General features: G+C 41.4%; 3 protein-coding genes across 5 annotated transcripts in view; 2 read left to right on the top strand and 1 right to left on the bottom strand.

The window, feature by feature from the left end:
* The first annotated feature begins 703 nt into the window (after positions 1–703).
* Positions 704–8,405, top strand: LOC133416265 (claudin-3-like). Of its 3 annotated transcripts, XR_009770231.1 has the most exons (4): positions 704–776; positions 1,823–2,928; positions 7,321–7,544; positions 7,809–8,405. XR_009770231.1 is itself a non-coding variant. In XM_061703062.1 (2 exons), the coding sequence occupies exon 2, from the start codon at positions 1,838–1,840 to the stop codon at positions 2,591–2,593; it is 756 nt and encodes a 251-aa protein (XP_061559046.1). In that variant the 5' UTR covers positions 704–776; positions 1,823–1,837; the 3' UTR covers positions 2,594–6,453. The 3 variants fall into 3 exon arrangements, 1 of the variants encoding a protein (XP_061559046.1); XR_009770230.1 differs by having other exon boundaries at positions 7,321–8,405; XM_061703062.1 differs by lacking the exons at positions 7,321–7,544; positions 7,809–8,405 and having other exon boundaries at positions 1,823–6,453.
* Positions 6,976–11,500, bottom strand: rbm41 (RNA binding motif protein 41). Its single transcript, XM_061703061.1, has 7 exons — positions 11,295–11,500; positions 10,242–10,358; positions 9,512–9,713; positions 9,185–9,389; positions 7,802–8,202; positions 7,275–7,425; positions 6,976–7,202 (listed from the first exon to the last, which is right to left on the bottom strand). The coding sequence occupies exons 1-7, from the start codon at positions 11,300–11,302 to the stop codon at positions 7,090–7,092; spliced, it is 1,197 nt and encodes a 398-aa protein (XP_061559045.1). The 5' UTR covers positions 11,303–11,500; the 3' UTR covers positions 6,976–7,089.
* Positions 11,501–12,181: 681 nt separating this feature from the next.
* Positions 12,182–14,347, top strand: part of klf8 (Kruppel like factor 8) — a 34,745-nt gene continuing 32,579 nt past the window's right edge. Inside the window, exon 1 of the mRNA XM_061702595.1 lies at positions 12,182–12,557. Within this exon, the coding sequence (XP_061558579.1) occupies positions 12,531–12,557 (27 nt within the window). The 5' untranslated portion in view covers positions 12,182–12,530. The remainder of the gene's footprint in view (positions 12,558–14,347) is intronic.

Here is a 14,347-nt window from a genome sequence, read left to right as displayed (position 1 = left end):
AGAGCAAATGTGAGCAAGGTGGGGAAGGAAACTGCGGAACAGTTAGGATAAATCGCTTAGCATATAGCTTGATTAACAAACTTCATGGTTATAGATGTGTTTCACAACCCTGGACAGAGCCATACAAGGAAGCAACTGTTGAGAGGAAAAGTAATGAGATCACAAACAAGTGTGACAATAAAACAAAGAAGAGCTTTGAGTAGAAAGGTACCGACGGTTGATAAGGGCGAAGCTTGTCACTCTAAGTACTGTGTGTGCACTGCGTACTCAGACTTCACTTGGGACCTCATCAGATGCGCTGTTGAGCGGGAATGTCTCCAGATATATCTGCTTGGTAATAAAGGCAATTGATGTGTACTCTTTGAACGTCTCCAACTTGTCTCCTCTTCCAGCAACGAACTCGGCGGAGTCGAGGTTCAAGTCGAACAAAACCTTTCGGCTCAGCTAGAGCCCACAGGATAAATTTGAGTCATAAGTCAAAAAAGAAAGTCAGACATTTGTTTATTTTAAAGTTAACTTTTCACGAATCATAAATGAACATAAATTGAAATAAATTATCTAAAATGAAAACCACAGATAGGTATGATGATGATATTCTTAGAAAGACATCAAAGACATCTCACATAACAAGGTATGATGACAATGATGATCTAATAAAGACATCAAAGACTTACACCTCACATAAAACCAAGGCCGAGCTGGAAAGCAATGTGTTTGTTATTGGATCATCATTCTGACACTTCTTTTGTCCTGTTTTGCACGGCCTTCACTCAAGTGTGAGTATAATTTAAAAAAAAAAAAAAGTTATGCTCACTTGTCAATAGGTATGTCATTTTGGTACATTTTATCAAATTGGATGCCTCAAAATTTTTTATACAATGTAACTGCTAGTGGGTAATTTCTAGTTCACGACAGAAAGTTGGATATTTGCTAATTACCAGTAAGCTGCAGAAGGCTACTTAGTGAATAGCTCACACAAGCTGACAATTTTGCACATTTTATCAAAATGGACGCTAATTGTTATCTATTAAGTATAAATAGCAAATAGTTATATGTTTTTTATTTACTTACCGACAAATTTTTATTACGTGTAACAAGCGAGTTGATAAGTGCTAATTACCTAATTACCTACAAAAAGTTATCTACAATCCATCCATAAGTACAACTAAGTAACGAATGGTAGCTTACGAGCTAACAAGGTTTTTGCAACCAAATATGGTCGAGGCATCAAATTTGAGAATATTCCAGTCACCATCTTACTGCTAGCTACTTACCGCATACCTGTATGGTACTTACTACTAGTATGCTAAACGTTAACGAGCTACAAACTTACATAGCCTATTGTGTCAATTTTCATAGGTTAGTAGCTAGTTGGTTGTTAGCTAGCAAGAACACTAGCTTGTGTGCCACAACTGTTAGGACCAACATGCTAGATAGAAAGATGATGACTGGACAGCATGTTGTAAAAATTGACACCTTGACCATATTTGGTCAACGTTGTTAGCTAGTTACTTGCCTTTAGTTAGGTCTACTAGTTAGTTAGTAGTTCGTAATTAGCATCCTTTCTGAGAATATTAACCAAAGAAAATGGCTAGGCCACAGCTATTATATTATAATATTTATAATATTTCCAAAATATCAACTCTGACTAAATCTGGCTGCAAAAAAAACTTGTTAGCTACCATTAGTTGTTACTTAGTTGTACAAGTTAGAATATAACTACATACATACTGTACCTTCATACGTTAGTTGCTAGTTTGGTGCATACCTAAAATAAGTGAGTTGCTAGTTACATTTTCCATTTGCTCCTCTGCCATCCCAGGAGTGCTTGGTTGCCATGGTGTCTGCGACTCTGGAGCTGGTGGGCTTCTTCTTGGGTGTGCTGGGCCTACTTGGCAGCATCGTGGCCACGGTGCTCCCCTTCTGGGAGGTCTCGGTGAACATCGGCTCCAAGATGATGACAATGACGACGACCGGGGGCAGCACGAAGGGCCTATGGATGCAATGTGTCCACAAGCTGACCGGGGCCTTTCATTGCGAGACGTACAACTCCATACTGATGTTGTCCTCTGACCACCAGGTGTCCCGGGTCCTCATGGTGGTCTCCCTGGTGCTGTCCATGCTGGGCCTGGTCGTCGTCGTCCTGGGTATGCAGAGCACCATCTGCCTGGAGGGCCCAGTGGAGCTCAAGAAACGGGTGACGGGCGTGGGCGGGTGCATCTTCATCATCGCAGGCCTCATGACGCTTGTGCCCGTCTCTTGTACAGCCAACAAGGTGATCCAGACATTCTACAATCTTGACGTTGACGTGCTTCCCGCACCCAAGTTCGAGCTGGGCCACTGTATCTACTTGGGCATGGTCTCGGCTTTGTTCTCCATCCTGGGTGGCAGCGTGCTGGCTTTGTCCTTCTACCAGGGGCAATGGTGTGGAAGACATCGCGGCAGCTACCCATACACGGTGGACGGTGCCGACGTGGCGGTGGTGCAAAACCCCAACGTCCTGCAAATGGGAAGCATCGGCGATAGCAGGATCTACAGGGGAATCCAAGTGAAACCCATAAGGGTAGGATATGACTTCACAGGATATGTGTGATATTACGGAAGCGTATTGCATTCACTTGGATTAAAAAAAAAACCACCTGTTTTTCTGAGTAATTTTTTTGAGGGCTTTGTTTTTCTGACTATTTTTTTCTGTTTTTCTGACAAATTTTTTTCCACCTGTTTTTCTGACTATTTTTTTTCTGGTTTTCGGACAAATATTTTTCCACCTGTTTTTCTGACTAATTTTTTTGTGAGTTATCGGGACACATCGAACTCACGCGAGAACCTGCGAACTGCAAGTGACTCTTTGCGGACTCATTAATGGCGGATTATTGCTCGCACACCTTCAACCTGCCCATACGCGTTTACCTTACCGGTTCAATTAAGGTAAGTCACATAATGAGTAACACATATTGTATGATACTCTAAATAGTTTGGTTTTAGACTGCATACTATTCTTCTAATGTAAGACAATATTTACTATATGGTTTTATGTAGCAAGCAAATCGAACGTCTCCTCGGCATGATTTCAGTAAGGTAACAGTAACTATGTTTAGCTGATGCTGTTCATTGCTCGTCCTTGACTTGACAACGTGCTTTTCATCATAACGTTAGTATACAATAACATTACGCTTCCGTAAGTAAACGAGACATTCGTTGTAACGATAGTTTATATACCAAGTATACACTTAACACTACAGAGGCATAGTGACAGTGTTAAATGTTTAACATGGGGCACGTAAGCGTGTAAACAACACAGAACGTTGCCAGTAGACTATTGAAATACTGTTTACAACAACAACAAAACTGATAAAAGCCCACATTGAGCTGCTGAGTTTAGTCTTTTGCACTATTAAGAGTGCCGTAATGTTATTATTTTTGACAATTAAATAAGTCTCCGGAAGCTGATGAGATTTCTGACTGGGTCGGATGGTACCTGTGTAAAAGAAATTCAAATCACTTTCACCTCTTTGGAAGGGCTAGCAGGGCGGCCAATTGCCCATACTTGTGGCCCAACTGTGGAGCTGCCATCAATTTACAGTAGCTATCCTGAGCTTCGAGGTGAAATGGAGGCAATATTGTCCAGCAACACTCATGCAGTGGACATAGCATAAGTGTAAGTGACTGATGTTCACATACACATTTTTCTGTTCCCCATTCAGCCAGCTATGATTGTTTAGACTGTGAATGTGGGCCATAGCATATAAGGAGAATATTTTCTTAGCTTAGGGTCTGTGTAAGTAATGCAAGAAACAATAACTCACACAAGCACAGATTGATTGAAAATGTTCTTTCTACCCTATCAACAATTCACTTTTGTCATCAGTCTAGGATGGGAATGTTTGTACGTGAGAAACACCATTGTATTTTTGCTGTTAAATTACAATAGAATTTGAATCTCTACCTCATGTCAAATGTTAATACGACAGTGTTTGTGAGTCTGGTACATGGTGGTTTGGGATTTTTTGTTTGTTTTGCAAACAAGATGATGTGTTACCTGTTTAGTCATGTAGTTCAAGAGTCCTGCTCTGTGAGACATGATATGTTTCCACCTGCCATCTTTAAATTGGACATGTTTCTTTTCCATGCTTGCATTGTTAAATGTTACGGGTATCAAATATGTGCAATACAGTAAAAAATACAGTAGTTGATCTGATCTGTTTATATGTTTGAGAGATGACATGATAAGCAAATACTAATATTCACCAAATTTTGTTTCGTCTGTTTTGCTGCAGATTACACAGACAGCCAATTCACAAGAGAACACCCCCCCCCCCCCCCCCAAAAAAAAATCGGGAAGGTATCATTCCTTAGTGCTATAATAAACAAAAACTAAGTATCAAAAAAGAGAAAGGTTTCACTGCTCGGTATCAGCAGATATTGTGTAAGAGCTACATTTGACATTAAGCATACACACCATTATAGACACAATGTATTAGAAACCTTTATTTATAAATGATGAACACAATGCACCCAAGATTCCCCATGTTTTTTCATGCGTACATTGGACGTTTGCTTTTCTGGAATAGAAAGATGATGTACGAGGCACAACGTGGAGATGTCCATTTGGAGCAAATTCACAGTAATTTACTGTTTTAATACCCTTTACAGTTAAATTCATGGTCTGTAAGGTCGACCATTTTTGGAGGGTTACATGATCCTGTCATTTGATCCTGTAGGGCAGGTTGTGATCAAGAAATCTGCGCTCGTATGTAAGCACGTAAGAACATGTAAAGCTCGATGGCTTCCTCTGGAGAGGTGGGTGGATGAAGACTTGTTTTCTGCCAAAATGGGAAGACTAGTGATAAAAATCAGCTCGCACATTTTCTATACCAACTGCAGTACATATGTTACACTTAACTAGCCAATATGTAGTACAAATCAGCTCCAATTTAAGCATGCCTCCTTAAAAAGCCCCACCAGTTCTCTATTCTTTGGTTGTGATTGCTCAATCCATACAGATAACATATGTGCGAAAAATTGTCCAGATGGTTGTGCCTCAAGAACATCTGCATTTGCTCAATAAAGCAGTTCTCGGTGCCAAGGTCCGAACGAATTCGGGCAGAAGTCCCATTCTTTGATGACACCTCATTAATAAAGTATCCAGCAATTATCTTCGGGTCACTGTTTGTCGAGTAAGCATGTAGCCATATCACCATTTGTGAAAAAACATCTATTGCACCATTGATACAGATCCCATATGGTTTGAGTTTGTCATAAGAGTCTACATGCCACATAAAGTGAGGAGAAGCGGCTCAGAAAATGGATGGATGGCTGGCTTGCTTACTATTATTAGCTTGTCAACCAAAATGCTAACATTATCTTACTAATGTCAGGCCTAATTATGATCCGTGGCTGTGGAGGAATTCAAGCAATACTTTGTGGACAAATACACCTCCAAATTCAAATAACTTTTAAAATAGTAAAAAAATATATATATTCTGTGGAAAAATATGTCTGAAAAGTCAAACCATTTGGAATTCAATCACAACTTTTTGGAAAAATGTCTTTGCCTCTAAAAGTAAAAAAAAAAAAAAAAAAAAGAAGAAAAAAAAAGAAAGAATCCAATACGTTGTGGACAAACAGGCCTGTATGTTTTGTGGTAAAAAATGTCTCAGAAGTCCAACCACTTGGAATCCAATAAATTGTCTGTGGTAAAAAAAAATCTCAAATTTCAAAGCATTTGTAATTCAACTAATATGTTCAGGATACATATGCCTCAAATTCCAAACAATTTGGAATCCAACCAATAGTTTGTAGAAAATAGACCTGGAAAGTCAAGTGACTTGGAATTCAACCAATATTTTGCTTCGAGAATAACGGGTGAGTAATGCCACTTTAAACATGTATGAGCATGCTACTTGAAACATGTCTTGTGCAGTAAAAGAATCACTTTGAAATTAGAACAATTGGGACGTGAACCTGCCTCACTCTGGAGGCTGCACTGTACTTCGTATTGCGATCTGGATCTGGAACAATGAAAATCTAATCTAAATTCCACAAATTCCAGGACAGTGGGGGACGGGGGCACGGGGGGGGGGGCACAAAGTAATTGGGACATTTTCTAATCCCATTGCAATCCCACTCCAATCCCATGGTACAGTTTTGGGGGGAGTTGAAGAACACAAAACCTAAATTTTACTTAACATCTCCATCTAGTGTCCAAAAGAACACCTACAAGGCCAAACAATCTTATTATCATAGTTACAAACGTGTATTTAAAAAAAAAAATAATAATAATAATTTTCAAATGTTAATAACGAACTTTATATATAATCTTTGCAATTAAAAAAATCCTCATTACTTCTGTCACCTAATTTATTTTTGAAAACTTCTTTTTGGTTGCAGTATATATAAAAAAAATCCATCCATGTTAATGCTAAAATCGAATTATATATCATTAAATTATAATTAATTTTGATTCTCCATACCTGCATGAAAATATAACACACAAATGTTAATAATATATTTTTTAACTCACTTAGGTCAGTCAAAAACGTTAATCATTGACGTTAATTTTTTATCTGCTATTTTATCAATACACAAATGTTAATCACAATTTTTTTTTCTTCAGGCAAAAATCTTACACTTAGAAAAAAGTTAACTGAAAAATCAATGTTTTTTTCTGTGATAAAATATATTTTAAAAATATTCAAATGGTAACACAATATAAATTAAAAAATCCTCTTTAGTTCCATCAAAAATAATCTTTTTGTGTGACAATGAGATTTTAATTAAAAAAATATATAATTTGAATTATTACATTTAAAAAAAATCAAAAGATCATAAATATTAATTTGACTGTTGATGATGACAAAAATAATAAAAAAAAATATTTATTTTTTTCTGTGACATTATCCATTATACACTACAAATGTTGGGAATATTTTAAACGTTGATTCAACTCATTAATGGCTCACAACAATTAGAAGATTTTTTTTTAATAAAGCAAGACCAAGCAAATCATATCTAATAACAATAATATAAATATAAATACAAAACAAAAATGTCAGTCTTAGCTTGTCATAAGAACTTGGTGTAATCTTTTCAGTCCCCATCGTCGGCTTCCTTTCGCTCGCGGCCAAACTCCAGCACCAAAGGTTTCCCAAGCAACCGGTAACCATGGAGCAGCTGCAAAGCATTCTGGGCCGCTTCAGTGTCTCCATACACAAAACACGCACATAAATATACTGCATACTCAACATTATGCTGCATAGCTAGTGCGTACTCACCTGGCAAAGTGACAAATGCCTGACCCTTCATGCGTCCCGTCAGCAGGCGGTACAGCAGTGGGGGTCCGCCGCCAGTCCCCTCGAACCTGGAGAACAGCGCCACCAGCTGGGCCACCGACGCCTGTGGGCTCAGGTTCTTCACGCACACCACCTGGAAAGAAAAATGCTTTTTTTTTTTTTTCTACCGGATGGAGCCAAATTCCTGTCTAATACATCGTGACTGAGAGACAAACATTTTGTATGTTGTTACATTTAGCCTGGGTTGTTAAAGTAAGTCATGACAGTCTTGCCACTTTTTTTTTTTTTTTTCAAAGCATCTGTAAGTCATTTATTTTTAAGGGTAATGTTGCTAAATTAGTTTGAACAGCATTCTGTCGAATATAAAAGTATTGCTGTGTTGAAGGAGCTTCATGTAGTACTTTGACAGCATCTTGTTACATCTATAGGCAATTCAATTACTTCCGTATTTTCATTATGACTAGCAGGGGAACGCTTTATTGTTTTAATAAGAATTTTGTGGGCCATACTCTGGAGGGTTTTCCAGGCCGGTAGTTCCGGAACCTCGGGATGCTCCGGATCCCCTCCTGGGTTTCACGATTCTCAAGGATTTCCTGGTCTGTCACGGTCGCCACCCGCCCCGTGACGGTCAGCGGCTGGCCCGAGCCGGCCCCCTCCGCCCCACGCAGGCTGCCAATTGGCCGGCTGATCTCCAGCCGGGGAGAAGCGCGACGCTCCGACGGTTCCGGAGAGACTTCCTCTGATTGGCTGTCAACTCCCTGGAGCGAGTCATGTGACACCGCTGATGTAGAAAGGCGTGACGGTCTGGCAGCTTCCCCGCCTTGAGGCTCCTTGCTGAGAAGATCCCTGTAGAGGGAGGCCACTGGATCTGTTGATGCCGCCCCCTGCAGGCCATCTTGGTTATTTTCATCTGGAGGGAGGAGAAAGTCTCTTTTTATCTCTTCATGAACAATCATTTCCTCAAATAGTGGCAAGTACTTGAAAAAATAAACGCCACACCCCATATAAATGCCTCCATTTTTTCCCCCAATACGGCAAAACAAATTTGTAATAATTATCTTTATTCACACAGAACGTTAATTATTCGTTGGGTGCCACTTGAAAAAATAAACACCTCACCCCAAACAAACGCCTCCCTCTTTCCATCATGAAAAAAATTACCATATTTCCTTTATTTAGAAGAAATAAATGCCTCATCACAGATAGACAGCAAAACAGTCTGAATCTAGCTTTTCTGGTGTTATAGATACTTAAAGGAAATACATTACAGTATTTCCCCAAATCCTGGACTCTACTCCAAATATGCTACACGTCAATTATTTGCTATCGTCCACTTAAAAAATAAACGCCTCACTCCAAATAGACAGTAAAACAGTCTGAATTTCTGGCTTTGTCTGAAAACTAATTATACATAACCCATTTCCGTATATCATCAAATAGTGACCCCTACTTTAATTGACGCCATGTCTCACTTCGTCGCAGCATCCCAAATAGTAAAACAGTCTGAATGAAGATTTTCTGGACTGATAGCTAATTAAGGGAAACATTTGACCGTATTTTCTCAAATAGGGGCCCCTTTGCCAGTAGATGCTTTGGCTAAATTAGTTGCTATCGTCCACTTTTTAGACATAAACCCCTCACCCCAAATAGACAGTAAAACAGTCTGAATTTCAGGATTTCTGGTCTGAAAACCGCTTAAAGAAACATTTTTTCTATATCGCCTCAACAAGTGGCCCCTACTCCAATAGACAGCATGTCTCAATCAGTCGCCGGGTACCACTTGAAAAATAAACGGCTGTTTTTGTGCTGAACCCATTCAAACTCTTTTGCTAAACAGCAGGACCTACCACCTGCAGGTGAGTAAATAAAGGTCCCCCAAACAGACGCCGTACCTCGGTGGTAGAGCGCAGTGAGGAAACCCTGGCGTTCGCTGCCCTGGAAGAGCGCCTGCTCAATCTCCATCTCGCGGCGGGACAGCGGCTGGCTGGCGGCGAAGCGCTGGGGCCGCGCCAGGAGCTCCGCCCGGGCCGCGATCTTGTCCTGGATGGCCTGGAGGCGCTGCCGCTTGACGTCGGGAGCCGCGCAAACGCCGTGACACTGTAACAGAAATAGAGTTGTCGTCCCGTGGAAATTTACCAGCAATGTTCCAACTCTTTGCAACCTGAAACAGAAATGATTAAGACTGGCTAGAAACCTCCGAGAGGCACGGTGGTGTTTACCTGTTCGGGTACTTCTGGGGCATCCCTGCTTTGCCACAGCTGGATCTCGGGGTCGGTGAGGCCCAGCTCCCGCAGGTTGGCCAGCTCATGCTCGTCATCCTGCAGCGCTTGAAACTGAGACAGACTCCGCACGCCAGATGCTTGCTCGCCGAACGGCCGGTAGAGCGCCGCCGGGGCGAAGCTCCTCTTCTTGGCTACACATCTGGATCACAGAAAACATTGATTGAATAGAACAGGCAACAATTTTTACATTCTTAACTGTCGGACAGTAACTCATGTTAATATAAAAAGGTAAAAGCAATCAAAATACTTAAACGACAAAGGCGTACTAAGAAGTAGATTCGAAGGGTTACAAAGCTATTTCTAAAACTTTAGGACCCCAGCGAACTGAGTTCAGAGGCATTATCCACAAATGGAGAAAATATGGAAAAGTGGTGAAACTTCCCAGGAGTGACCATCAGTGTTCATAACTCAACAATATGGAAGACATTGGGCAAAAATGGCATCCATGGCAGAGAAAACGTAATATGAATAGCAAAATCGTGTGTAATAAAATAGTGTGTACGGCTCCTTTTTGATTATTACTTGTTTTTTACTTTTCTAATTAGTGTTAACGTTTATGGTAAGGCCCGACTCTAACTGCTTTGAACATAAGCACACATAATCATTCTCCACTCGCTGAACTGATGTCTAGTGAGGAATCACTCGTTCCATTTGGCCATTTTGTCACCTGTCGATGTCGACTTGGGTGTGGAGTTGCCGCAGCAGAAGACTATGAAGCTGCCGCTGTCCTTCAGTCTCCTGCTCCTCCAGCAGCGGACCGTCCTCGCAGGGTCGCCGACTCACTCTTGACAGACACACACACACACACAAATGAATTAAGAAGATTTTTTTAAAATTTCATCCATCCATCCATCCATCCATCCCTTTACTGAGCCGCTTCTCCTCACTAGGCTTGCGGGCGTGCCGGAGCCTATCCCAGCAGTCATCGGGCAGGAGGCGGGGTACACCCTGAACTGGTTGCCAGCCAATCGCAGTAAAATTTCATTTAACCATTTATTATTATGATCAAATAATTCTGGAAAAAAAATCTCAACAAATACGTCCTGTTTTATTAAATTATTATAAAAATGCATTTATGCCTATAAACAATAAATAATAAACACCTGGTACTCTTTCTACAGTGAATGCACAAATACCCTTAGCGGACATATCTGACTAAAAGTTAAAAAAAAAAAAAAAAGGAAGAAAATAAAAAAAAACAAATAAATCATATTTTTTGAATGAGAGCTATACAAATAATAAACATTTTAAAAATATAACTGATAATCAAAATAAGAATAAAATTAAAAGAATGGATGCCCAAAAATACAAAGGAAGGCAATAAAAATATTTTTATTTAAAATAATAGTATTAACAAGTAGTACATGAATAGGATACGTTTTAAAGAGTAATAGACAATAAAACTAATCAAAAATAAAACGTTTTTTCAATGAGCCTAATAGCAATTAAACATAAATAAATAAAAAAGTGCTACTTAATTGACCTTTTACGGCTTTCCCCATTCTTAATTTAGTCATGTTGAAAATCTTGAGAAAGTGAACCATACGGCAGTACTGTACCAACCAAGAAGAGTCGCCGCCTTGTTCTCCTTTACATTATCACGGCAAAACATGAAAGAATACGTCCAACGTGTATTTGAAAATAGTATTTGTGGTTAAAGATAGAGTAGTAATAGTGGTTATTGACAACACCTGAAAAAAAGAAGACGGGGTTTGTTTACCTTCGCATAATTCCGCGCTGGGCTCCCACTTCTGGTACATTGCATCATGGGAAAGGTTGCCGTACTGCGTTACAGCGACCGACGCTCGCTGAGTAACCTATTTTCCTTTACGTTTTAGCGGCAACAAATACGTACTTATATGTAACGAGATATAGTATTTATGCTCGAATACTGTGTCACGGTGCTTGTTGACGCAAAACACAAGCTATAAATTGATCTTTACTTTAGCGTACTTCCCCATTAAGTTCCTGCTTCCGGGGCGTTGCATCATGGGAATTGTAGTCAAATCACAGAAATGAGCGTTTGCAGCCTGCTGATCGCGTGCACTGATTTACTATGGGTATATAATAAAAATAAATACATAATTTTATGGCAAGATTTTATTGGCGATGTTTTCAACAAGTATATATGGAGCATATATGTCTTTTTAAAGGTGGAATTCAGTTGTTAAATCTGTTTTAATGCTGCAAAATGACACCCTGCTCAGTTATAATAGATCACCGTGTTGGCTCCCTAGCAAACTTGTGTACGGTGTCAAATTTATCAGATGCTGCAAAACCTCCACACACATGCATTCGCGCGCGCAGGGGCGCGCTCGGAGACGAGCGCCCTCCCCACCCTGCTGTAGTGTCCTCAATTTGCCTTTCGTATGACGTCAGTAAGGTGACATGGGCGCTCTCCACGCATATCGGCATGGCACATAATTGAGTGGGGTTGGGGTGCATGCGCTGTCAATGCCTTTTCAATTTCGGCCGTGCATGTCCCCCCAAATAGTGCACAACATGCACTCCAACTGCAGACGTGCACGGCTCGGGCTCTCTCTGCGCAGCGAGTGAGTGACAGAGATGAGGGGTGGGGACGCAGGGTGGGGTCACAAGCAGGGAGAGGCGGAGGAGGAACAGGCAGAGAGAGAGAACCCAGCCCTTCAATGCACGGCAGCGAACGGCAAGAACCAGAGGGGCAACGCTTGGCTGAATTATTCCAATTTTTTTTTTTTATTATTTTTTTTTTTTAGTGGGGGGGTTTGCAAAGACCGACGCTGCGGATATGAACTAAACAGAAGAGGAGCGCACCATCGTGCTCCTATAGCCCGAATATCCACAGCACACCGCCCCCTTTCTCCTCCTCCTTGTCCTCTCCCATAAACCCTCCTTTCGCTCCCCTTTCCCCACATTAGGGCTCTACACACCCAAAGCCCCCCCACCGACGCCCCCTCCCCCCCCCCCCCCTTACGAGATGCACACGGAGAGCCGCCACAAGAAAGTAAGTGCACGTTCTATTTGACACTTTGTGACGATGTCAGCGCAATGTGGCTCTTTAATAATGTTTGCGGGCCGAGTTGGTTGGCGAAAACTGGGCAAGGGGGTAAACGGAAGGCGCGATCTGCATCCTCACAGGACACCATCTTATTTTTTTAAAGGGCCAGCAGCACTTCCACCCCACACCCCCTCCCACATCCTCCCGCGCATGCGCACGGAGGGAAGAGCCAGGTGCACTTCCGTCTGACATTGTTGTACAGTACACCCTTCTTCGTATATGGAGGTTGGAGGGCTACAAAGTGAATGAATTTGGGGAATATAAACTTCACTTACAAGGGAGATGATTGAATAAGGGTTGTTTATTTGATAGATTTGATAGTTAACTCATCGTGGCACAGTGATTGACTGGCCACCAGTCCAATGGTTGGGGAGCCAAAAGAGGGTCACAGACAGCTAGTAAAAATTACATGTATTCATCTTCTTTTTTATTTTTTTAAATATTTTTTTTATATGTACAGTACAGAGGCATACAGAGTTCCCACATAATAGGTGAGCAAAAGGAAATGTTACTTCACTAGTTTACTCTGTAAACAAATACAGTGCAGGTCAGCCTCTGGCTAGCGGGCGTCATGCTAGCAATATGCTTTTGGCAGTCCAGTGGGCTACCGCATACTCGCGTGGATTCACCTATTAGCTCAATTTTTGTCTGTTTTTTTTCTTCTTCAATTTAAAGTGCCAAAAAATGCTCACATCCTCCTCACGTCCATCCTCACGTCTCATGAACACACTTTTGTCATCTTGACATTGGCGTGTCTCTGTGTGAAAGCGCACGCAGTTGCGTCAATATCCCGCCTTCGCTGTCTACTGCGTGAAAAGAGAAAAGCGAAACCATGTGAAAAGGGTTGTTCTCGGAGAGGGAGCGGCCACCGAGCTTTGAGTGCGCAAAGTGTCATCAGCAGGTTGCGACAGAGAGACTGGAAGAGTCACAGAAAGGCATCGAAGTAGACCTTGGAATTGTTTTCCCTATTTAGCTTCTTGTTAGAGAAGAGTTGTTTGACTTCATCTGGAAAGTGCATTTTCGATTCGTCCCTGAAATTTTCCAGTGTCTTGAACTTTTTGTGATATGTGTTTTATATGCCTCCCCCTTTTTTTTTTTTTTGATAGCGTGTGCAGTGTTAAAGAGGCAGAAAGGTTCTGGAAGCTTCACGAGCTTCACGCAGAGAGAGTCTGACACGGAAGAAGCTTGTTTCACGCGGTGGCTGAGTATTTTGGTATCAGGTGGCTTGAGCGGATGACTGGTTAGTTGGCCAGCTGGCTGCCTCTTTGTGTGCGTGTGCGCGCGTGCGCGTCGAGATAAATGAGCGTGAGGTACGACGGCGTGGTGTGAGGAATGGGCCGAGCGCTTCAGGGCCAGCCCCAGGGTCGCCGCTGGCCGGCGGCGGCACGCTCGGGTCGCAGAGTCGAGACGTCAGCGAGAATTAACGAGCGGCAGGTAGTCGAGCGGCACGCTAAAATGAATGTGCTGCTACAGTATGTTGTACTGTTCATCGTAGAAGGAGTGTAGGGGATCTAATATTGATATTTTTATGCCACGCTAGATAGTATTAATATACAGTGTAGTGCAACGATTAATCGACAACTCAGCGATTATCAAATGAATCTATAATGATTTTTGATAATCGATTAATCGTCTAACACCGGTTCCCTTTGCATTACTGTTTTATTTTTTCTATTTAATTTTGATCATCTTTGATGTCCTTTTATGGGGTTTGCATGATAACTGCGGTTGGAAAT

This window comes from Phycodurus eques, chromosome 17 (assembly GCF_024500275.1).
Source record: "Phycodurus eques isolate BA_2022a chromosome 17, UOR_Pequ_1.1, whole genome shotgun sequence".
Classification (NCBI taxonomy): Eukaryota; Metazoa; Chordata; class Actinopteri; order Syngnathiformes; family Syngnathidae; genus Phycodurus; species Phycodurus eques.
This window is presented reverse-complemented; position numbering and strand designations above follow the sequence as displayed.

Excerpts from the sequence above, each read along its gene's own strand:
- rbm41 (XM_061703061.1), bottom strand. Across the intron at positions 9,390-9,511 it reads CCCCAGAAGTACCCGAACAG|TGTCACGGCGTTTGCGCGGC; the intron begins GTAAACACCACC and ends TTTCTGTTACAG. Across the intron at positions 7,426-7,801 it reads GGCCTGGAAAACCCTCCAGA|GTGGTGTGCGTGAAGAACCT; the intron begins GTATGGCCCACA and ends TTTTCTTTCCAG.
- LOC133416265 (XM_061703062.1), top strand. The coding sequence starts at position 1,838 with ATGGTGTCTGCGACTCTGGAGCTGGTGGGCTTCTTCTTGGGTGTGCTG.